The following is a 24749-nucleotide window of genomic DNA, read 5'->3' on the forward strand; positions in this document are numbered from 1 at the left end:
GCAGTAGCAATGAACAATAGATAATAAAATTTTAAAAAACAATTTATTTACAATAGCAACAAAAAGAATAAAGTGTTTAGGAACAAATTTAACAAAAGAAGTACAAGTCTTGCACACTGAAAACTACAAAATATTGTTTAAAGAACTTAAAGAATATCTAAATAAATGGAAAGACATCTCATATTCATGAACCAGAACACTTAATATTAAGATGAAAATACCCCTCAAATTGATCTATAAATTCAATTCAATCCCTATAAAAATCCCTATAAAAATGGGCTTTTTTGTAGAAACTGAGAAGGTAATTCTAAAATTCATATAGAAGTGCAAGGAACCCACAATAGCCAACACAATCTTGAAAGAGAATTAAGTTGAAAGACTCACACTTTGCAATTTCAAAACTCAGTACAAAGCAACAATAATGAAGATAGTGTGGGACTGGCATAACGACAGACATAGATCAATGGAATAGAATTTAGAGTCTACAAATAAATCCATACATTTATGGTCATTTGGTTTTCAATAAGGTTCCAAGACCATTCAATGGGAAAAGAATAATCATTTTAACAAATGGTGCCAAGGCAACTGGATATCCACATGCAAAGAATAAAGTTAGACCCCTACCTCATACCATATATAAAAATTACTCAAAAGAAATCAATGACCTAAATATAAGAGGTAAAATTAAAAACTCTTAGAAGAAAACAAGTGTAAATATTCATGACTTTGGATTAGGCAATAGTTTCTTGGTATGACACCTAAAACACAAGCAACCAAAGAAAACAGAATAATTGGACTCCATCAAAAGTGAAAAAACACAAAGAACGGGAGAAAATATTTACGAATCATATATCTGATAGGGGTCTAGTATCCAGAATATATTGAGAACTCTTTCAATTCAACAATAAGACAAATAACCAATTTTAAAAATGGGCAAAGGACTGAATAGACATTTCTCCAAAAAGATAAACAATTGACCATAAGCACATGCTCAACAACATTAGCCACCAATAAAATGCAAAACAAACCACAATGAGACACTACTTCAAAAAGACAGAGAATAACAAGTGTTGACAAAGATGTGGAGAAATTGGAACTCTCATACATTGCTGTTGGTAAAGTAAAACAGTGCAGTCACCTTGGAAAACAGTTTGGGAGTCCCTCAAAAAGTTAAACACAGAATCACCACATGACCAAGCAATTCTACTCCTAGGTATATTTATGGCCTCAGTTGTGTCCCCTCAACTAATTCATATGCTGAAGCACTGATCCCTCAGTCTCTCAAAAGGTAACTATATTTGGAGAGAGGGCCCTTAAAGAGGTAATTAAATTAATTTTTAAGCATTTATCTTTTAAAAAATTTTTTAATTGAAATATGATTGATGTACAATGTTATGTTAATTTCAGGTGTACTAAGAGGTGACTAAGTTAAAAGGAGGTCATTAGGGTGGGCCCCAATGCATATGACTGGTATCTTTATAAGAAGAGGAAATCTGGACACATAAAGAGATACCAGGGATGTGCACACACACAGGAAAGACCATGTGATGACACAGAAGGCAGCTATCCGCAAGCCAAGGAGAGAGATTTCAGAAGAAACCAAACCTGGGACTTCCCTGGTGGCGCAGTGGTTAAGAATCCACCTGCCAATGCAGGGGACACAGGTTCAAGCCCTGGTCTGGGAAGATCCCACATGCCATGGAGCAACTAAGCCCATGCACCACAACTACTGAGCCTGTACTCTAGTGCTTGCGAGCCACAACTACTGAGGCCGTGTGCCACAACTACTGAAGCCTGCACACCTACAGCCCATGCTCTGCAACAAGTGAAGCCACTGCAATGAGAAGCCCGTGCACCACAACGAAGAGTAGCCCCTGCTCTCCACAACTAGAGAAAGCCCGCGCACAGCAACGAAGACACAACACAGCCAAAAATAAATAAATAAATAATAAAATAAATTTAAAAAAAAAAGAAGAAACCAAACCTACTGACACCCTGATCTTCGACTTCTAGCCTCCAAAACTGTGGGAAATTTCTATTGTTTAACCCACCCAGTCTGTGGTATTTTGTTATGACAGCCCTAGCAAATTAATACAATACCCAAGAGAGATGAAAACGTATGTGCTGCTGACAACTGACATATATTGTCTTGAATAATTCAGTTGTGGACATCTTTTTTTTTTGTCTTTTTTTTGTCTTTCTAGTACCTATATCTCCCCTTGTTTCAGTCAAACATCCATTTCCTATGGAGAACCCACTCCTTAGCACTCTATCTGCCAGGCCACAGTGATGATTCTGGGATGGCTATGTAACCCCAGGCAAGGTAGGCAGAGTACTCACTGGAGTTTTGCTGCTGGAGCTCTTGGGAAAGATTCTTTTTCTACTGGGCAGTTCAGCTGAGACTATGTAAGTTTAAAGCTGCTGCCCACCAAAGTCCTTGGCAGAATGAAGGAAGCTGTCTGAAGAATAAGACCAGTACAGACAGAAACACAGAATGAGAGATAGAGAGAGAGAAAGACAGAGCTCTAAAAAACTGTGAGGCCCAGGATCTCAACTGGACTGAAGCCTGTTATACCCTAGACTCCAGTAGTGTGAGCCAATACATTCCCAGTGACATAAATGGATTTCTGGGACTCTAATGAAAGAAAGATTCCTGACTAATATGAATGCCTGACTCTAAATACATGAATAACCTGGAAACCAGTTATTAACGCATTTGAAAACTATTGTGGAACAAAGCAGAGGGATAGGTGGAAAAAGGGCAACCTAGAAGGATGACAAGAGAGAAATATAGGTTATATAAGAAAGGCTTATATACACTTCCAAAAGCAAAGTTATTTCCAGAGGATAATTTAATTTTGGGGGCCAGACTGACTGGGTTTGAATCCTGAGCTGGACATTTATAAACCGTGACTTTGGTCAAGTTATTTAATTTCTTTGTACCTCAGTTTTCTATTCTGAGGAAAAGGAGAATGTTAATAGTATCTGCCTTATAGGTCTGTTGTGAGGATCAAAGGATTTAGAATAGGGTTTGACAAGTGACAAGTACTCACTAAATACTAGTCATTGTTAATATTGTTATTATAAGACCTCAAAAGTTAAATTTCTACCTTTAAAATAATACATTTATAATAATTTAACAATAATACTTTAGGAAAGAAACATGGTAGTTAAAAAAGAAATTGAGATATTCATACAATGGGATATTATACAACCATAAAAGGAAGTACAGTTATATGCTATGACATGGAGGAATTTTGAAAACATTATGCTAAAGTGAAAGAGGCCAGACATAAAGGTCACACATTGTATGATTCCATTTATATAAAACATCCAGAATAGACAAATCCATGGAGACAGAAAGCAGATTAATGGTTATTAGGGGAAGTAAGGAGTTTCTTTGTAGTGTGATTAAAAATGTTCTGGAATCATGGGTGATGGCTGCAAAACCTAGTGAATATACCAAAAACTGCTGAAATACACACTTTAAAATGGTAAATTTTAGTGAATTATAACTCAATTTAAAAAAAGAATTTGAGTTTAAGAAGAAGTCCATATTATCACTTATGGAATTCCATTTTCCCGAGGATTACTCACATCAAGCAGGTATTTGTAAAGTGTGTGCTAGTCCTGTTAATAAGGGATGAGGGTTACAGAAAGTGTGGGTTATTTCTGAGAAACATATGTGCTTATATTAGATAACCTAAAGTTGACTTGGAAGTCTAAAGAAAAATAAATAACGAAAGCTGTACATTTTATTGTGACTTTCTACACTTTAAAAATCTGTCTGCCTGTTTTTAGGGAGAAAAAGCATATGTAATTTCATAGAGAAGCTGAGTAATAATACTAGAGAGAATCCAGCAAATGCTGGAATATTGGCCAAATAGACTCTATCAGATTAAATAAAAAGAAACTCAAAGCCCGATTCCTTCAATACACTCAAGAACAAGTAAAATATACTGAGAACACGGTATCTTACAGACTCACCATGAACTCCTGGAAATCAAACAATTACAGACACTAGGAAGAGTACTTCAAGTTTACAGAATCAGAGAGTCTGAGGATGGACACATTTGCCATCCTGTGTTGTAAATCAAACGTCTGTATCTTCTCAATTACCACCAGAGGGGGGACTCAAGATGTGGTCCACTATCTCACCTGTTTGTTCCAACACATCAGGTGCCATTTAATTCTGACCCTCTCCCACAAAGCTTATCTGGTTGTTTATCCTCTGCCTCGGGACTTTTCTATTTCCTAGTTAGCGCTCCCTTCACTTCAGGTCATGTCCAGTGAAAGACAGTATGCATATCATCCAGTAAAAATATTAAAATACATGTCTTATCACACTTAAAACATCATGATGAAACAAAATTCTGGACGAAATTTGGAATTACCCTTGAAAAATAAGTATATTAGAAGAAATTTCACTCAATTGAAATGTATCTCTAAATTATAAGCCAAAGACAACTAGACCTATTCACAGAGAAAATTTAGGAAACACACTAGCAAAAGGAGAAATCTACCACCTCCCTGTTTGAAATATGGAAGATTACATGTTGTCTATATGACTAAAATGATACCTTATAACCAATCACTACTTCTAAATGTTAAGTAAAGGATTGTAATAGGATTAATAAGACGAAAACATTAAAAAGAAACAGAACACAATGAAGGAGAATAAATATTATACTTTGTAAACCTACCGAAAATCAATATCCAATAAAAGGCTTTTAATGTTAGACTTCTTGTCATCTGATGCTTTCAACCTGATCAGCTCATGCAACCTAAAGCAATTAGTGAAAGCAAATTTAATAAGAAATTACAAATGCCATAGATAACAAGAAAACAAAAAACCCATCAATGTTCTCCTGATATTTCTAATATTTCAGTGAAACACTGAAGAAAATTTGGCAAGTATAAGCAAGGTTTAAATTTCACAAATATTTTTGAAACAGTGGATGGATCTCATCTGAAACAGAAAACTCTAAAATAATAAATAACTTAAGAATCAAATCAGAAAGAATCTCCTATCATGTACCAGAAATCTACAAAGATTTCTCTCAAATGGAATAAAGATTACAAACTCCTCAGAGAGGGACCATGCTTTATATTTCCTTTGTACACTTGAAGCTTCATGTCGTAACCTGCACATAGTATTGGGTTGGACAAAAAGTTCATTTGGGTTTTCCATATCTTATGGAAAAACCTGAACGAACTTTTTGGCCAACCCAATAAATAACTACTTAATAAATTTTCTTACAGTTTAAATAGTGGTGATGGGAGAATGTTTAAAATACCATATAACATACCTTGGTGTCCCGACACACAGTACTCTTCTGAACCCAAGGGTAGAGAGTAGGTCTACCAAGAACAGACAGCTCCTATCAGCAAACAAATACTGGGCATTTGTCTTCTTGTTTTCCAATGGATAAAGGAGTTGACTGGGCCTTTTTAACTGGGTGATAGAAATATCACCCACTATCTGATGCTTGCGATGCTTTTCCTCATCATCTGGCAACAGCAACTGCTGACATCCTTGACAAAACTTTCTCTGAGACAAGGGCAACTCAATAAACTTCAAGTACCTTCAAGACACAACAAAACACAAAGGAATACATTTTAAGTTTGTTGCTTTAAAGACAATTGATTTTCGCCAGGTTTAACATGCAAAAAGTATTATTACTTCCTAAAGAGTACTGCATGAAGAAGCAAAGGTACGAAACAATCTGTGGAATGTTGGCTAGGATTTATGTCTGGCTGCATACCTACAAAGTGGAAAAGAATCAGCGATTTCTTAAAAATTGAGATGCTCCAATTTAGTCACTGGCTGAAGATCAATATCCATTTAAAATGTGAATATAATATATTATTCAAACAACCTAGTAGTAACGGAGACTACTATCACCTTTAAATTTATTGACAAATCCATGTGTTCTAACTTGGAGGTGTTAAACAGTCTGGCTCAGTAAGACAGTCATTTTCAAATGAGAAATTAAGATCATTCTTCAATTTCTTATGGCATACATAGCAAGAAAAATTACCTCCTAAAAGAAAAAATGTTCCCACAAAGTTCCTCTATTCTTAGCAGTACTGATGGAGGCAGTTCTGAGAAGCTCACCCCAAAGCAGCAAAACAATAATCAAAGCCTTAAGAAATACGATACCAGATAGCCTATTTGATCCCTTTCAAGTCGTCTTTATATCTGATTTCAAAGCCACTACTTTGGGTTTTTTCCCCCCTCTTTCCATTTTATTACTGATGATTAAAGAGAGAAGACAATCACAGTACGTTTTTAAAACTGCTGATTTTGTATATGCAATCCAGCTAAGAATTCACAGTAAGATGGACTTCCCTGGTGGCGCAGTGGTTGAGAATCCGCCTGCCAACGCAGGGGACATGGCTTAAAGCCCTGGTCCAGGAAGATCCCACATGCTGTGGAGCAACCAAGTCCACGCACCACAACTACTGAGCCTGTGCTCTAGAGCTCGCGAGCCACAACTACTGAGCCCGTGTGCCACAATTACTGAAGCCCGCGCGCCTAGAGCCCCTGCTTCGCAACAAGAGAAGCCCCTGCAATGAGAAGCCCGTGCGCCACAACAAAGAGTAGCCCCCGCTCACTACAACTAGAGAAAGCCCGCTCACAACAATGAAGACCCAAAGCAGCCAAAAATAAATAAATAAATTTTTAAAAATTTAAAAAAGAAAGCAGAATAAGAAAACAAAAGAAAAATAAGTAAGATTATCATGGCTCATAGAGGGTCAGAAATGTCTAGATCTAAGCATGTCAAATAGTGCACTAAAGGATTCTTAAGAGTTTGAAAACAGTCATATGATTTCAGTTGAACTGAACTCTGAACTGCACTGTAAAAGCTGTGAACTGAACATAGAATCAAAGTGGGTATTAAAACTTTCTGTATATAAGCACAGTTTCACTTCAAAGCACCCAAGGCAGTGAGAAATAGGTATTCTGAATGGCGATAGCAAGAAATAAGCTCATCATGCTGGTAATTTGTTTCTATTTCTATGATAACTGTTCTTTTGACAGCTTTATCTATGACTGGAAAGAGAAAGGAGCATGATATTAGAAGAAACTTTAATAGTAATTCAAAGTAAGAGTGTCAGTAGAGAAAAGGGCCCCTAAGACATGAGATGCAAGTGGAAGGAACCAGCACCTTCCTTGGCAACAGACACACTGAATTTACTACTATTACCATTCATTAGTAGCTGTTCATTGTTGAAGACTTCCACATTCAGCCACGAAAAAGCAAGAGAGACCAGATTTACCATCCTGGCCCTCAAAAAAATTGATAAAATATATGAAACCACAGTTTTAAGATACTGGACAAAAGAAAAAAGTAGGAAAAAAAGATATCGGACAACTGGCAGCCCAAAGAGCGAACGCCAAGAGAAGGGAAGAGGTGAGTGAGCAGTACGGCTGCTCAGCTTCCTGCCTGTGGAGAGCTGGCTGCACAGGATGGAGGCCCCAAACACAGCACAACAAGTTGATGAGGTAGAGTTTTGAAATCGTGGAGGCCTAGGCAGCTGGATCCACAAGGCAGAGCACTGGATGGTACGCAAGGAGTACACGGAAGGCAGACAGCAGACACTGAGCTAGTGATCCAAGGCCTGCTGAGATTCCCCTCCAGTCTATGCTGAGCACTGATTAGCAGGTGCGTGAAAAGACTACCTACCGAGAGAGAGAGGACTGCTGGAAATGAGCAGGTAGAACAATCACCCAGGGCCCAGAGTGAGAAACCTCTGAATCCACAAGGATGAGGTAGGGCGCTCAGGACATACAGCCTCAGGAGTGGGAAGAAATCAGCCCTACCCCAAGGCTGCTCTGGTCCTCCAAAAGGCTTAAAGATAAGCCTTCAAAAGCAAGGGACTATAAAGGATCAGACAGTAAATATTTTGAGCTTGGCAGGCCATCCATTCTCTCTGTCACGACTATTCTATCGCTGCAGCACAAAAGCAACCACAAACCTGAACAGAAATGAACAGGCAATGGCCAGATTTGGCCTGCAGACTGTCGTTGGCCAACTCCTGCTCAAGAGTATCAAACATTAGCCAAGTAACTTAACTGTATCTTAGAACAAAGCTCAAAAATAGGTAAAGGAATAAAAAATATCCAGTATACAACAAGGTAAAAATCACACTGCCAGCACTGAATCAAATATAACCAGGTATGCAAAGAAACAAGAAAACATGACCCATGATTAGAGAAAAAAAAAAAAAAAAAACCAATCAATTCAAACCAACTCAGAAATGACAGAGATAATATAATCAGCAGGCAAAAACACTCAAGCCATTTTATTATAACTATATTCCATATGTTCAAGAAAGTAGAGGAAAGCATGAGCCTAAGGAAAGCCATGGAAAATATAAAAAGACCCAAATCAAACCTATAAAGATTTTTTAATTGTCTGAAATGAAAAATAACCTTGATGTGACTAACAGCAGTTCAGACACTACAGAAAAAAAAAAAAGCATTGGTGTACTCGAAGGCACAGCCTTAGAAACTATCCAAAATGAAACAGCAAAGGGCCTAAATACATGAAAATGGACCCCTGAAAGGGGGGAGGGGGAGGAAAATTTTTTGAAGAAAATAATGGTTAAAATTTTATAAAATTACATTCAAAGATTAAAGAAGCTCAGTGAACCCCATGCACAAGAAATGAAGAAAACTGTAAGATACATTATAATAAAATTATTTGAAGATCAGTTGATAAAGAGAAAAATCTTAAAAGAAACCAGAGGGAAAAAAGACATGGAAGAACAAAGATAAGAATGATACCAGATTTCTCACTGGAAATTAGAAAACAGTGGAACAATACCAATTCTGTACAAATTCTTCCAAAAAACAGAAAGGAGGGTATAATTCCCACTTCATTTCATTAGGCCAACATTACTCCAATACCAAAACCAGAAAAAAAATTATAAGAAAACTAAACACCAATATACTTCATGAACACAAACTCAAAATTATTAACAAAACTTTAGTCAATCAAAAACACATATATAAAGATGGTAATACATCATGACCAAGTGTAGTTGACCCCAGATATGCAAGGTTGCTTTAATGTCTGAATTCAATCAGTGCAATGCACCATATTAAAAATCAAAAAAATAAAAGATCTCATTAGATGCAGAAAAAAGCCCTTGACAAAAATCAAACATCCATTTGTGATAAAGAATCTCAGAAAACTAGGAATAGAAGGGGACCTCCATAACCTAATATAGGGCATCTAAGAAAAACTTACAGCTAACACCACTGATGAAAGACTGAATGCATTCTTACTGAGACTGGAATAAAGCAAGGATGTCTACGCTTACCATTTCTACTCAGCACTGACCAGGGATTCTAGCCACTTTGATAAGACAAGAAATAAAAGGCACAGATTAGAAAGGAAACATTAAAACTTCTTTACTCACAGACATGATCATGTATATAGAAAGTCCTAAGAAAATCTTCAAAAAAGCTGTTAAATAAGTAAGCTTATCAAGTATAAAAGATAATATACAAAATCAACTCTATTGTTACAGACTAGCAATAAATAATCAGAATCTGAAATATAACAATTTAAAATAGCATTAAAAATATAAAATATTTAGGAATAAATCTGACAAGAGACATATAACCCCAGTACACTGAAAATTACAAAATGTCATAGAGAAAAATTAAAGATGACTTAGTAACTGGAGAGATATACTATGGCTATGGATTATAAAACTCAGTATTATTAAGATGTCAATTCTTTCCAATTTTATCTATAAATTCAACACAATTTCAATTAAAATCTCAGCAGGACTTTTACAAGATACTGAAAAACTGATTTTAAAAAGTTCAAAAGCCTGACCCTATTTCATATCATATTTAAAAACTAAGCAAGGATTTCCCTCCCAGTCCAGTGGTTAAGACTCCATGCTTCCAATGCAGGGGGCATGGGTTCAATCCCTGGTCAGGGAACTAAGATTCCACATGCTATGCAGCACAGCCAAAAAAAAAAAAAGAAAAAAGAAAAAGAAAAACTAAGCCAAAATGTATCATAGACCTAAATCTAAGAGCTAAAACTATAAAACTTCTAGAAGAAAACATAGGAGAGAATAATAATGATTGTATTTGGCAAAGATTTCTTAAATAGGACTTAAAAAGCACAAAGTATTAAAAAAAAAACCCCAATAAATTGGAAATCAAAATTTTAAACTTTTCTTCAAAAGACACCCTTATCGTAAGCAACAAAAGAAAAAATAAATTGGACTTAATCAAAATTAAAAACTTTTGTTTTGCAAGGGATACCACCAAGAAAGTGGAAAGACAACCCAAGAACGAGAAAATGTATGCAAATCGTGTATCTGGTAAAGGAGCTGCATCCACAATACATAAGAATACTTACAACTCAACAATAAAAAGAATTAGACCAACTAAAAAATGGCAAAGGAAGTGAACAGACATTTCTCCAAAGAAGATATACAAATAGCCAATAAGCACATGGAAAGATGCTCAACATCATTAGCAATCAAAGGAAATGCAAATCAAAACCACAATGTGATACCACATCACACTTAATATGACGACTATAATTTAAAAAATAATAATAAGTGTTGTGTAGAATGGGGAGAAACTGGAACCTCATAAATTGCTAGTGGGAATGTAAAATGATGCCGCTACTTCGGAAAACAGTTTGGTAAGGTTAAACACATTTATCATATGATCCAGCCATTCTACTCCTAGGTATTTACCTAAGAGAAATAAAAACATGAGTCCATACAAACCCTTATACACAAATGTTTGTAGCAGCTTTATTTGTAATAGGCAATAACTGGAGGCAACCTGAATGTCTACAAACAGGTGAAAATATATCCATACAACACAGTATTACTCAGGAATAAAAAGGAATAAACTAATGATACAAACACTTAAACATGGATGAACATCAAAAATATTTATGCTAAGTAAAAGAAGCTAGACACACATCCCCTCAAAAAATACTATATACTGTATAATTCCTTTATATAAAATTCTAGAAAATGCAAACTAATCCATAGTGACAGAAAGCAGATCAGTGGTTATCTGGGGCCTTTGGGGATGGAGGAATATAGGACAATGGTAGAGGAGGAAACTTTTGGGGGTACTGGATATGTTCATCTTCTTAATTGTGGTGACGGTTTCATGAGTAGATGGTTTCATGTCAAAACTTATCAAACTGTAATTTTAAATACATGCAACTTATTGTACATAAATTATTGTACTTCAGTAAAGCTGAAAATTTTGGGGAAAAAATGTTAACTTCGCCCTAACAACCCACATTCCTCCAGGGTGCCCATACACCCCTGTTTGCCCAGGACAGTCCCAGTTTACATCTGCTGTCCTGGAGTTCCATCTAATTAGTGCCCCCTTTTACTCACAGAAAGTATTCTGGCTTGGATTAAAATTATATGGGCACCCTACCTATAACTTCCATCATATTGTAAAAATTAAATCAAATTCAAACAGTGCTATACCAAAAAGAATAATTTCAATTAACTAAAAAATAACTAAATTTTTAAAATACATGTTTTCATAGTGATATTAAAAATACAAGAACAATGACCCTGATAAGTCAACTCTGTAAGTAGCTGGGGTACCGAATCATTATTCTGAAAACAGGCTGAAAACAAACAATAAGAGGGGAAGAATTAAACATTTATCTTGACTTCCCAGATGAACTGTAAACACGGTTAAGTCAACAGCTGATGAAACAAAGTTCTTCTTTAAAGAATCGCAGCTAATAAATGCATGAGCGATGACAGGAATTTGTAAACCCTTATAACTCTAGGCAATGATCATCAATTACTGCTGAAATCATTAGAAGAAACAGTGACATAGAACTTTATAATGGATGGTATAGGCTGGCCTATACCTATATGACCTGAACACACAACCAATCTTATAACACACTAAGTGAACAGCCAGACATTATCTGCCTTTTGACGTGATATAAAAGGAAACAGACCACACAACTTACAGAAGAGGTTGCTCCTAAAACTGAACTCGATTCTGGGGACGCCTCTACTTTCCAAGAAATACAGGGGATAGAATAAATGTTAGCTGACACTATAGGATGCAATCAACCAAATTCAGAATATGGAAATTTCTATCAGACAAATGACTCTGTTTCTTCAGTGAATAAAAGATTAAAGATATCAACCAACTGCCATGTGTAAAGCCTCTATGGATCCTGATTTGAACAGACGAATTATAAACTGGCATTTATGAGGTAACCAGAGAAACACTGAATGCTAATGCATGCTATGTAATATTAAAAAATTGTTTATGTTTTAGGTATTTTAATAGTATCGTGATCATGCTTTTTTTAAAGGCCTTATCTCTTAAGATACATAGAGAAGTGTTTCCAGGTAGAACTATATAATGTCCAGATTGGAGGTCGGGGTAGAGGGTACAGGGGAAACAAAATTAGCCTCGTACTGATGACTGAGGAAGCTGGGTGTGGGTGCAGGACGTTCTTAGTATACTGTTCTCTCTGCTCTTGCGTATGCTTGAAATTTTCCTAAATAAAAGGTATTAAGAAGTGCTTTAAAGGGAAGGGAAGAGTTAAACTCAAAGAAAACAAAGACAACTCCAGAAGATCACTAAGCAAGAACTGGGTTGTACTCTGCCCTAAAATCATGTGAGACTTGGTTTTTCATTCTTTGGCAATAGGGACATAATCTGGGAAATTTCTCAGAACTCAACAACATGAGTTTCCAGTTTGAAAGGATTTACCTAACACCAAGCAAAATAAAATAAAACAGACTTACATCAGATAGATCTTCATGACATGTGACATCCCTAGGAATAAAAAGATTCTAGGGCTTCCCTGGTGGCGCAGTGGTTGAGAGTCCGCCTGCCGATGCAGGGGACGCGGGTTCGTGCCCCGGTCTGGGAGGATCCCGCATGCCGCGGAGCGGCTGGGCCTGTGAGCCATGGCCGCTGGGCCTGCGCGTCCGGAGCCTGTCCTCCGCAACGGGAGAGGCCACAGCAGTGAGAGGCCCGCGTAACGCATAAAAAAAAAAAAAAAAAAAAAAAAAGATTCTAAAAAACTAACAGAGGGATTAAACAAGTCACAGGTCACACATAAGAGATCAAGAATGAACTTGTTGAACTTCAACTTCTCAACAGCTATAATGAAGACAGAAGAAAATGGAGCACTGCCTTCCAAACCCTGAAGGAAAGATATTCCCAACCTAGAATTCTATCATCTGTATAGGTTATAAATCAAGTATCCGCATACAGGTATTTTCAGAAATGCAAGATCTCAAAATATTTACTTCCTTTTAAGCATTCAGGAAAAAGATCAAGCCAACTGCTGGGTGGTCAAAATCAAACTGGCCCCAGACATCTACAGTACCTACTTAACTCTAGAACAGTGCTCCACAAAGAGGGCCATGCACTGGAGCTGGCCGCCAAATGTTTCCAGTTCCTGATGAGACAAAGACAGACATCCAGAGTACATGTTTAGAAACTTTTATACCAATTAGAGTACTTTTAGGTCTGTTCAATCTAATAACAAAAAATGTGGGCTTGTATTTTGTATGTCTTCTCTTTTTTTCCATTTTATTTTCTAGTTATTTATTTCTATTATATTTACAGACGTATCTGATCCCAGTGGACTAGAAATAAAAATAAAAACATAAAACAAGCAAACAAGCAAAAGACTGACCCTTTAACACAGATCATTTAAGAAGTACTGCTCTGGAGGACATGAAGCAATCCTGCAAAGTCCCCAAGTAAAACATACACCCAAATAATGTTATACTTAAGTACCGTGCCATTCAAGAATAAAAGAGTTACACAGACATAAAAAACAAACTTATGGTTACCATAAGGGAAAGGTGGGTGGGGAGAGATAAATTAGGAGTTTGGGATTAGCAGATACACACTACTGTATATAAAACAGAAACAACAAAGTCCTACTGTATAGCACAGGAAACTATATTCAATATCTTATAATAAACTATAATGGAGAAGAATCTGAAAAAGAATATATAACTGAACATATATATATATATATATATATATAGAGAGAGAGAGAGAGAGAGAGAGAGAGAGAGAAAGAGAAAACCGAATCACTTTGCTATACACCAGAAACTAACACAACATTGTAAATTAAACAATACTTCAATTTAAAAAATATATATGTAAAAGAAAAAATAAAGAGATCAAATTTCTAATTTTCAAAAAAAAAAAGAATAAAGGAATTAAATATTTCTGGACTTGGAAGAACTCAGGTTATATAGTTATATTACCTGGATCCTTCATGAAGAACCTGCTGGACAGCTGGATGCCAAGGAGAAAGGGCAACCATTACAGATGGGAACATTTCTGAAAGCTCTAGGACAAATTTCTCCAAGAAGATGAAACCAATAGATTATGCTACATTTGAATGTTCTGAAAGGATTCAGACAACAGGCAGAGAGTTTGCAGTTGAATCATTTCTGAAGCACATAAATAATTAAGCAAATAGTCACTATAACAACAAATAAATTCAAAACTGTTATTAACTAGGAGGAAAATAAAAAGCTGTGTAGGAAAGATGTTATTATGATTTATATATTTTTATATAAATGGAATCATACAATAGCCACACAGATACTTTGATTTAAATTTTTTGATTAATAAAAGCCTTTTTAAAAAAATTAAAACTGCTAGAGGATGAATTTCAGCCAAATAGGAGATGAGTGAAGAAACTACAGCAAAGGGGCTATCAGTCAGCACTAAATCTATTTGACCACAGACTAAAAACAGAAAAATTACAGTTAGAGTACAAAATGTAAATAATATAAAACCAAATAAAACTGGTATGGGAAGAGGAAGGGAAAGGGAAATCAAAAAGTGTATTGATTTTCTCATATTTTAGAGCCATCAGCCAAAAGATATAATTTAAAACTGAAAAACCAAGTAAAAGAGCTATAAGCAATATTCAAAGGCATAAAGGTTAACCCTAAAAAGAAATAACCAACTAAAATCAGAGAGTAATTGAGCCCGAGTGCCACAACTACTGAAGCCCATGAGTCTAGAGCCTGCGCTCTGCAACAAGAGAAGCCACCCAATGAGAAGCCCGCGAACCGCAAGGAAGAGTAGCCCCCGCTCGTCGCAACTACAGAAAAGCCTGCGCGCAGCAACAAAGACCCAAGGCAGCCAAAAATAAAAATAAATAAATAAATTTTTAAAATAATTATTAATAAAAAAAATCAGATAGTAATTATAGAGAAGGAAAGAGAGGAAGAAGTAACATATTAAGTAATCATTTCTCATTTTTAGATGGAGGAAGGCAATCTAAAAAAAAAAGAATTAAATATGGTTTAAAAAGTTACAAAGGCAACCATTAGAACAAAAATACAGAAGAAACACACATTAAAAAAAGAAAAACAGGGCTTCCCGGGTGGCACAGTGGTTAAGAATCCGCCTGTCAATGCAAGGGACACAGGTTCGAGCCCTGGCCGGGAAGATCCCACATGCCGCGGAGCAGCTAAGCCTGTGCACCACAACTACTGAGCCTGTGCTCTGAAGCCCGCAAGCCAAAACTACTGACCCCACACGCCACAGTTACTGAAGCCTGTGCGCCTAGAGCCCGTGCTCCACAACAAGAGAAACCACTGCAACGAGAAGCCCGCGCACCGCAACAAAGAGTAGCTCCCACTCGCTGCAACTAGAGAAAGCCCCTGCACAGCAACGAAGACCCAGCGCAGCCAAAAATAAATAAAAATTAAAAAATTAAAGAAAAACAGGGCGTCCCTGGTGGCGCAGTGGTTGAGAGTCCGCCTGCCGATGCAGGGGACACGGGTTTGTGCCCCGGTCTGGGAAGATCCCACATGCCGTGGAGCAGCTGGGCCCGTGAGCCATGGCCGCTGAGCCTGCGCGTCCGGAGCCTGTGGCCCGCAATGGGAGAGGCCCCAACAGTGAGAGGCCCGTGTACCGCAAAAAAGAAAGAAAGAAAGAAAGAAAAACAAATACAGACCACAGAGTGAAAGAGCATAAAAAGAAGCAATAAAAACAGGAAGTATAAAAATAATAAAACTAAGACCAAGCATATATGTCATATACGCTATAAAAACGGGCTAAACCCACCCATTGAAAGAAAGCCTGGGGGCTTCCCTGGTGGCACAGTGGTTAGGAATCCACCTGCCAGTGCAGGGGACACAGATTTTTTTGAGCCCTGGTCCGGGAAGACCCCACATGCCGCGGAGCAACTAAGCCCATGAGCCACAACTACTGAGCCTGCACTCTAGAGCCCGCGAGCCACAACTACTGAGCCTGCGTGCCACAACTACTGAAGCCCACACACCTAGAGCCCACGCTCCACAATGAGAGAAGCCACCGCAATGAGAAGCCCACTCACTTCAACGAGGTAGCAGCAGTAGCCCCTGCTCGCCGCAATTAGAGAAAAGCCCACGCGCAGCAACAAAGACCCAACGCAGCCAAAAATAAAACAAATTAATTAATTAAAAAAAAAAAGAAAGCCTGTCAGATTGGATCACAAAGCAAAATCCAATCACCTCTAAGATGCAAACATTTTCACATTTTAGCATCTAGGATATTGAGACATGATTTATAACTGCCATCAGCCAGACTGTAGGTGGAGTGTCACTGCTATTATTCTATTGCTCAGTCCCAAAACACAAAGTTATTGTACATGCACTCAGGGACCAAAACAGAGAAATGGAGCAGAAGCACACTTTTGATATTAGAGAAGTAAACAGTTGTCATTGAATGAATGATGAAAACAATCAAGGGCTTTATAGGAAAAAGGAGAAAGGAAGCTCCCCAAATAGATAACGCTGTGCCAGCTTCTGCTACTCAAATATGGTCAGAAGGACTGCCTATCACACACCGAGTGAAGCCAACTGAAGGCAGCAGAAGCTGCAAAATCACCAGGAAGAGATGAAAGTTCAAAGCGAGGGGCTAGTGTGGCAATTCACTCACTACATGGGACTATCTTAAGGCACTAAGTTTAATTATTTTTAAATGAAGGAAAAAAAGAACAATGTTAAATGAACCTCCACTGATGTATTTTGTGCCTGGTCAAAACTGTCCTTCAGAAAGCTTCCATTGCTAGTTTATTAACCTTCTCTCGACACAAGATCAACTGAGATCTTGTACATATTTCTATTCAAAATTATATCATTATCATTGAACTGTATGACTTTAAACGTAACATTCAGACACAAGGGGTTTTTCTTAAGTTTGGTAGGAAGAACTTGAGACTCTCAGGAACTAAGGATTACTCAGTGCTCCTTCCTCATTTGTACTTACTACACATACCCGGGGGGAGAAGAAATTCATTCTGCTGCATGGCTCAGCATGACTCACAAATTGCAGGCTAGCATTTTGAAATGTCATTTTTATTGATCTCCATTTGATGTTCCATTTGACTTTCCGGGAGTAGACAAATTATGTTTATGGCATTTCCCTAATAGCAGACCTTGAAAATCTGAGTTTAAATGAGCTCTGAAAAAAACATAACCGAGTGAAATATCAACTAAACAAAACTATCGGGATGCACATAAATTAATGCTGATTTTAGCATTAAAATATATCCTCCCTAAGACTTCAGCAGTCACGATAAAGATGTCAACATACTACATAATAGAATAGCACATTTCAGGGCATGACAGGCAGCTAAAAACTATAAGGAAAGTCAAGTCTCAGACACAAAATGTAAATCTGTCAAGTGAACACATAGGAAATATAAAGCATGGGTGAAATTAGAAAAATGAATATCAAATCCTATTCTGTAGAACCTAGAAGTCTGTGCAGCACTGCCAGTTCCATAATAAAAATCAAGTAAGAAAGGTCAATTTATCTCAATAGCTACCATTATTCCTTTCTAATAATTTCAAAACTAAATCAGTCAATGAAAAGCTATTGCTATGTCACAGTAACAGATAAAAAGTTTGCTTTATAGAATAGGTATAATGTTTTAATGCATTTTAACACTTTCAAATATAGTAGTTATTTAATAAGATAACATAAATGAGTTGTATAAAGTTAAATTAGAAAATAATTATAATCTCAAGTAACAGTACGTCATCCTTACATCCATTTACACACAAGAATAATCTGCCAGTCTCAAGCTGAAGACACACTAAGAGAGTAATTAATAACATAGAAGAGGTAATTTAGTAAGCCTTTGGTTTTAAAAAGGCAAAATTTTTAATTTTGAGAAACGACTGATTTCAAACTTTTCACTCTTGTCGAAAGCATGTAAGAAAGCATAAGAGCATCAATTATAAAGTGATCCAGTGTAATCAGTGATATTACATTTCAAAAGCAAAAACTTTCACCCATCCTCCAAAACCTGTTCGAATACAATATCCTTAAACTGAATTGATCAGCTAAGGCACAAGTTAGCTGTAAAGCTTCTGACCTTCCAGAGTACTCAATCTTTTCTATGAATACTGTCAACACAAAACGTTCTTCTTTTGCACTGTATTATGTTTAAATATATCTCAACTCCATTACTAGCATTTTAAGTTCTTTTTGAACCCTCAACAAAGAATGAATAAATGACTGGATGGATGGAATGGATGGAGGCTTGGACAACAAAGTCTGAGGTTTTGGGTCACAGATGATTTAGGATGTTGAAAATGACTTTATTAAGACATGCTCTCAAGAATCAGCACTAAATAACAGATGAAATTATGGCCCCCAAGAAATAACCTTTTGAAAATTCTTTAATATTCCATAGTCTAGCCAGTGTTTTTAAATTCTAACTAACATGAAATGTGAATTTCAAAAATTCTTCAGTATCAAAAACCATACTCTGGTAGTACAAAGACTTGCACAGTGGTTTAGCTCCAGATTAAAATCTTATTACGCAAGGAAAGATCATCTAAATTTTCTTATAGAGTGTAACTACATCACCAATATCCTTATGTAATAATATGAAGTACATGCTTATCAGCTAAAAGTGATACGGCAGAGTACAAAACTATGTCCACATTATGACCACAATCTTGTACAACAAACCTTTGCATAGGAAAAAAGGCCAGAAGGAAGACTACAAAATGACCAAGGTGATGGGTTCAAAGGAGAAACCAATAGTGATATTTTTCTACTTTCTGCATCTTCGATATTCTATCTCATTATAATAATCTCATAATAATATATCTCTATATAACTCTTTGTTTTATATCCTTATATCCCCTTAAATTAAATCACTATACATCATATATTAATTACTATCTGCTTATATGCTTAAAAATACTGTTTTAGAATCTGGGAGACATGAGTTTGAGTCACTGCTCATTCATTCTAATAGTATGAAGATGATGAAGTTACTTAACTTCTCCAAGTCCTCAATTTTCTCATCTAAGTAAACCACCTTGGCAGGATTTAAACAATATATCACAGAAAACACCTCACATAGTGCCTAGCTCAGTGGTGCTGTTTACATTAATTCATTTTTCAACATTTTTTGTTGTTGATTTAATTCCCATAAATTAAGTAGACTTAATCACTGATTAAGTACTGCAGTTAAGGGGCAATCAAGTTATCTCAAGAAAAGCCTCCCCTATCAAAGGACTTTAAAAGCTACTAAGAAGCTCAAAAAGACATTTTTAACAGATCCCAGTATTCCTTTACACTTAGCCTAGATATGACCTCAGAATCCTTCTAAACACAGCAGCCCAGGTAACCAGCAGGAGTTATCATGAGAGTGAAAACCTATTTGTCATCAGCAACCCAGACAGAGGCTTCTTAAGAAGTCTCTCCCAGCACACAAAACACAATGCCTATAACAAAGGAGAGAGATGAATTCTTTTCACAAGTTTGCCAAAAAATTAAATCTATGACTCAATTCCAGTTTACCCAATAAAACATTTTAAAAATGCAGATTTTTAGGGACTTCCCTGGCAATCCAGTGGTTAAGACTTCGCCTTCCAATGCAGGGGGTGCAGGTTCAATCCCTGGTCAGGGAGCTAAGATCCCACATGCCTCACAGACAAAAAACCAAAACATAAAACGTAAGCAATATTGTAACAAATTTAATAAAGACTTTAAAAATGGTCCATATATGGGCTTCCCTGGTGGCGCAGTGGTTGAGAGTCCACCTGCTGATGCAGGGGACACGGGTTCGTGCCCCAGTCCGGGAAGATCCCACATGCCGTGGAGCGGCTGGGCCCGTGAGCCATGGCCGCTGAGCCTGCGCGTCCAGAGCCTGTGCTCCACAACGGGAGAGGCCACAACAGTGAGAGGCCCGCGTACTGCAAAAATAAATAAATAAATAATTTTTTTAAATGAAGACTTTTAAAAACGGATGTTTACAGCTTTTAAAAGTTTTTTGTTTGTTTGTTTGGTTTAGTATTTCAAAAAGGAAGATTACAGTAAATCTTCATGAGATTGGATTTGGCAATGGATTCTTAGCTATGATACCAAAAGCACAAGCAACAACAACAAAAAAATTGAAAGCTGGGGCTTCCCTGGTGGCGCAGTGGTTGAGAGTCCACCTGCCGATGCAGGGGACACAGGTTCGTGCCCCAGTCTGGGAAGATCCCACATGCCGTGGAGAGGCTGGGCCCGTGAGCCATGACCGCTGAGCCTGCGCATCTGGAGCCTATGCTCCGCAACGGGAGAGGCCACAACAGTGAGAGGCCCGCGTACCGCAAAAAAAAAAGAAAAAAAAAATTGAAAGCTGGACTTCATCAAAGTTAAAAACTCTTGTGTATCAAAGGACATCATTGAGAAAGTGAAAAGACAATCTACAGAATGAGAGAAAATATTTTCAAATCATCTGATAAGAGTGTAATATCTAGAACATATAAGAACTCCTGCAGCTCAACTACAAAAAGACAAATGACCTTATTAAAAACGGACAAAGGACTTGAATAGACATTTCTCCAAGAAGATATACAAATGGCCAAAAAACATATGAAAAGATGGTCAACATCATTAATAATGAGGGAAATGAAAATCAAAACTACAGACATACCACTTCACAACTGCTAGGATGGCTATAATCAAAAAAAACAGAAGATAATATGTGTTGGCAAGGACATAGAAAAATTGGAACCCTCATACACTGCTGATGGGGATGTTAAATGGTGCAGCCACTGAAGAAAACAGGTTGGCAGTTCCTCAAAAAACGAAGCATAGTATTATCATATTATCCAGTAATTCCACTCCTAGGTATATATGCAAAAGAAATGAAAACAGGGGCTCAAACAGATATCTATACACCAACATGTGTTGAGTATTATTCACAATAGCCAAAAGGTGGAAACATCTGAGTGTCCACTGATGGATGAATGGATAAACAAGATGTGGTACAGGGACTTCCCTGGTGGCACAGTAGTTAAGAAACTGCCTGCCAATGCAGGGAACAGAGGTTCGAGCCCTGGTCTGGGAAGATACCACATGCCACAGAGCAACTAAGCCCGTGTGTCACAACTACTGAGCCTGCGCTCTAGAGCCCGCAAGCCACAACTACTGAGCCCCCATGCCTAGAGCCTGTGCACCGCAACTAGAGAAAGCCTGCACGCAGCAACGAAGACCCAATGCAGCCAAAAAATAAATGAATAAATAAATAAATTTATAAAAATAAAAAGATGTGGTATATGGATACAAAGGAATATCATTCAGCCATAAAAAGGATGAAGTTCTGATACATGCTACAACATGGATAAGCCTTGAAAACACAACGCTAAGTGAAATAAGCCAGACACAAAAGGACAAATATTGATGATTCCGCTTATCTGAGGTACCCAGAATGGTCAAATCATAGAGACAAAAAGTAGATTAGAGGTTACCAGGGATGGGAGGAAGGTGGAATGGGGAGTTATTGCTTACTGGTGACAGAATTTGTTTGGGGTGATGAAAAAGTTTGGAAACTGATAGTGGTGATAGTTGCACAACACTGGTAATGTAATTAATGTCACTGAATTGGCAAATGTTATCTTATATATATATTTTACCACGATAAAAAGAAATTAATTACTGAAAGTAAACTTAAAGGCACTGAGGGAAAAAAAACAACAATAGGACAATAAATGAAAATGACACAGCATCAGTACCTTTCCACACACTGCGAACGGGATAAAGGAGGCTGACATCTTCGGTTATGAGCTTCTCGGGCAGCAAGTCTGGCTCCTGACAACTGAAACAGAGCACAAAATAAACTTAATAAACTATCAAACTTGCTACTATCCTAGAAAAACTGGTATCGCATTCTGCCATCAAGAGGCCAGAAATTCGAGCAACTAATAAGCTCTAAACAAGCATTCATTCCACAGGAAAACAAAACACATTAACCTGGGAAAATTCTAGAGCAGTTTGAAACAATAACTAACATATTAAAGCACTGAGGGATTAATTCACACATAGTGATCTTAACGAGTCTACAGAAGAGTGGCATACAGACTGTTTTCCAACAAACCTAACAAAGCTGAAAGCTTTCTAGTCAAAACTTTCAGGGCTTCCCTGGTGGCGCAGCGGTTGAGAGTCCGCCTACCGATGCAGGGGACACGGGTTCGTGCCCCGGTCCGCGAAGATCCCACATGCCGCGGAGCAGCTGGGCCCGTGAGCCATGGCCACTGAGCCTGCGCGTCCGGAGCCTGTGCTCCGCCACGGGAGAGGCCACAACAGTGAGAGGCCCACGTACCACAAAAAAATCTTTAACTGGAGCTGAGGCCAAGAGAATTCCAAGCTCATAACTATCTCTAAGTGCCTTCATCAGTCATCCAGTAGCGGAATAAGGGATGGTCAATGCAAATGCTTCCCAAAAAGTGTTTTTCTAAAGCACTTCCTGGAATGATAATAACCTGCACTCTTTAGGGAGAAATCTATATTGGCAAAACCAATACTAACACCTCAGAAAGCTTTAAAGGGAACTCAGACTTTGAGACAGTAGTTTAAGACATCAGTAATCAGAGTAAGTTCAGAGTAAATATAAACTCTAGTCTCTCAAACCAAAAAACATGGTATCTTCATCTCAAGAGATTTATCTCATACATTCTCAATGAAATGTCACAGACATCAACAATTAAAAAATATATATATATATCCAAAAAGTTGATATACCTTTTCATCTTCCCATTGAAAAAAATTACAATCTTTTCTATCTCTACAAGCTGAGCAGGCATAAAACCTCCGTGTTTCTTCTTTCCCTTGGTTCACCTTTACAAACAGAAGAGTGGGTCCTAGTTCCAGAATAGGAAAAAATAAGTCAAACAGTCATCTACCTCAAGTTCCTAGTTTTCATCACCTTTAAATAAAATTTGTTTCAGTTTTACGCACAATTTGTCACAATTAAATGCACTACTCTGTTTAATAATTTTTTTCCCCCAAAGTCACAACATTCAGGCAAAGACTACTTAAGAAATAAATTTTGAAAGCTGGTCTCTCCAGAAGGAAAATGCTATTGTCAGTACAGTTGCAGTCCACATGGTGAACGGCCTGGGTCCTGACACAACAAAGACGGAGTCCAAACAACTGAGCACTCTGCCACCTCCGCTCAGTTATCCTTTCAGTGAAAATCTGAGCTTTTAGAGTTGGACGCACTCTCTCTCCGCAAGAAAAACTGGGTCTAGTTAAGCAAGATTTCATTCTATCGTGCTCCCTAACGGTTTTTTAATTTTAATGGAAAAGACAGTAAAACAACAAATGAAATCTTCAAGTACTTGGCAACGGGAATTACTCAATAACCCATATCCTTTTTGCCTAGCCTCTGCCTCGTCCTTTCAAAAAACATGTAACAGCCGTAAAGCCAAAACCACAACAGTGGGGACTTTCTATGACGGTTTCTTAAGTAAGTGGAAAACCACAACTTCCCGAGGAAGGAGCGTTTTCTAGATATCACACTCGGTGGGAGAGAGGGGGGGTGGATCTGAATCCGAGAGCCCTAAAAGCCCACGGCACGTTCAGGCTCACCCAGGCCCCTTGGCTCCCGACAGCCAGGCTCAGCCCAGACGCGGACCCACCGTGAGGGCACAGCGGGGCGGGCGGGGCGGGATCGGAGGAAACCACCACCTCGACTCCCGAGTTCCCCTGGCGACCCGAGCTCCCCTCTGCCTCTACGGTTCCAAGCCGCTCCCTGAGGGCCGCCATCTTCCCGCCGCCGTCCCGAAAGCCTCAGTCCGAACCAAAGAGGCTAAGAAAGAGCGCCGCCATGACCCGCCGTGACTCAGAGCGCCCCCTCTCGCTTAGGAGGAGCTTCGGCCACTGGGGCAGAGGTCACGCCCCGAAACCCAACTTCTGCTGGAACGTCTGAGAAAGAAGCCCTAAGAGTTCCATGTTGTCATCTCAGTGATTTCTCATGTATCTGAGAGGTTCAGCTCTCTAATCTTACCTGAGCTAAGTCATGTGTCTAGTGACCGGCTGATCTAGGTTCACCTTGGCAAGAGTAACTCAGCTCTGCTCCATGTGTCTCTCATCCTCCTGCTGTAACCAGCCGGCCAGCCTGGGCACATTTCTTTCATGGGAATGACAGAAGCACAACAGAACTAGGAGAAACAGACAAGGTTCTTAAGGCCTAGGCTCGGAGCTGCCACTGTCACTTCTACCTCATTCTTTTGGCTCAAGCAAGTCATGTGGTCAAACATTGCAGAGTTACATGGCAAAGGGCATAGGTCAGAAAGGGGTGAAGAATTGGAGCCAATGACACAGTCTATCACAAAAGCACTCTTCACTGGGACAACCAAGTGTCTGGTGGTACTGTTTCCCACCACTTAAGGAGTACCTGACTCAGCAAGAAGGCAATAAGGAGAAAGCAAAA

The 24749-nt window shown here is 38.1% G+C and overlaps 1 protein-coding gene across 2 annotated transcripts in view; it reads right to left on the reverse strand.

The window, feature by feature from the left end:
* ZCCHC4 (zinc finger CCHC-type containing 4) overlaps positions 1-24097 on the reverse strand; it is a 48536-nt gene extending 24439 nt beyond the window's left edge. The window contains exons 1-5 of one of the 2 annotated variants that reach the window (XR_010655915.1): positions 23956-24082; positions 23057-23175; positions 22051-22133; positions 5310-5585; positions 4704-4784 (exon numbers count right to left, since the gene is read on the reverse strand). Coding sequence is in view for 1 of the 2 variants with exons in the window: in XM_065877820.1 (XP_065733892.1) it covers positions 4704-4784; positions 5310-5585; positions 22051-22133; positions 23057-23175; positions 23956-24082 (686 nt within the window). In the remaining variant the exon portion in view is untranslated. Of the gene's footprint in view, positions 1-4703; positions 4785-5309; positions 5586-22050; positions 22134-23056; positions 23176-23955 lie in introns of both variants that reach the window. The other variant, XM_065877820.1, reaches the window with a different exon arrangement.
* Positions 24098-24749: the final 652 nt, after the last annotated feature.

Source organism: Phocoena phocoena, chromosome 5, assembly GCF_963924675.1.
Source record: "Phocoena phocoena chromosome 5, mPhoPho1.1, whole genome shotgun sequence".
Lineage (NCBI taxonomy): Eukaryota > Metazoa > Chordata > Mammalia > Artiodactyla > Phocoenidae > Phocoena > Phocoena phocoena.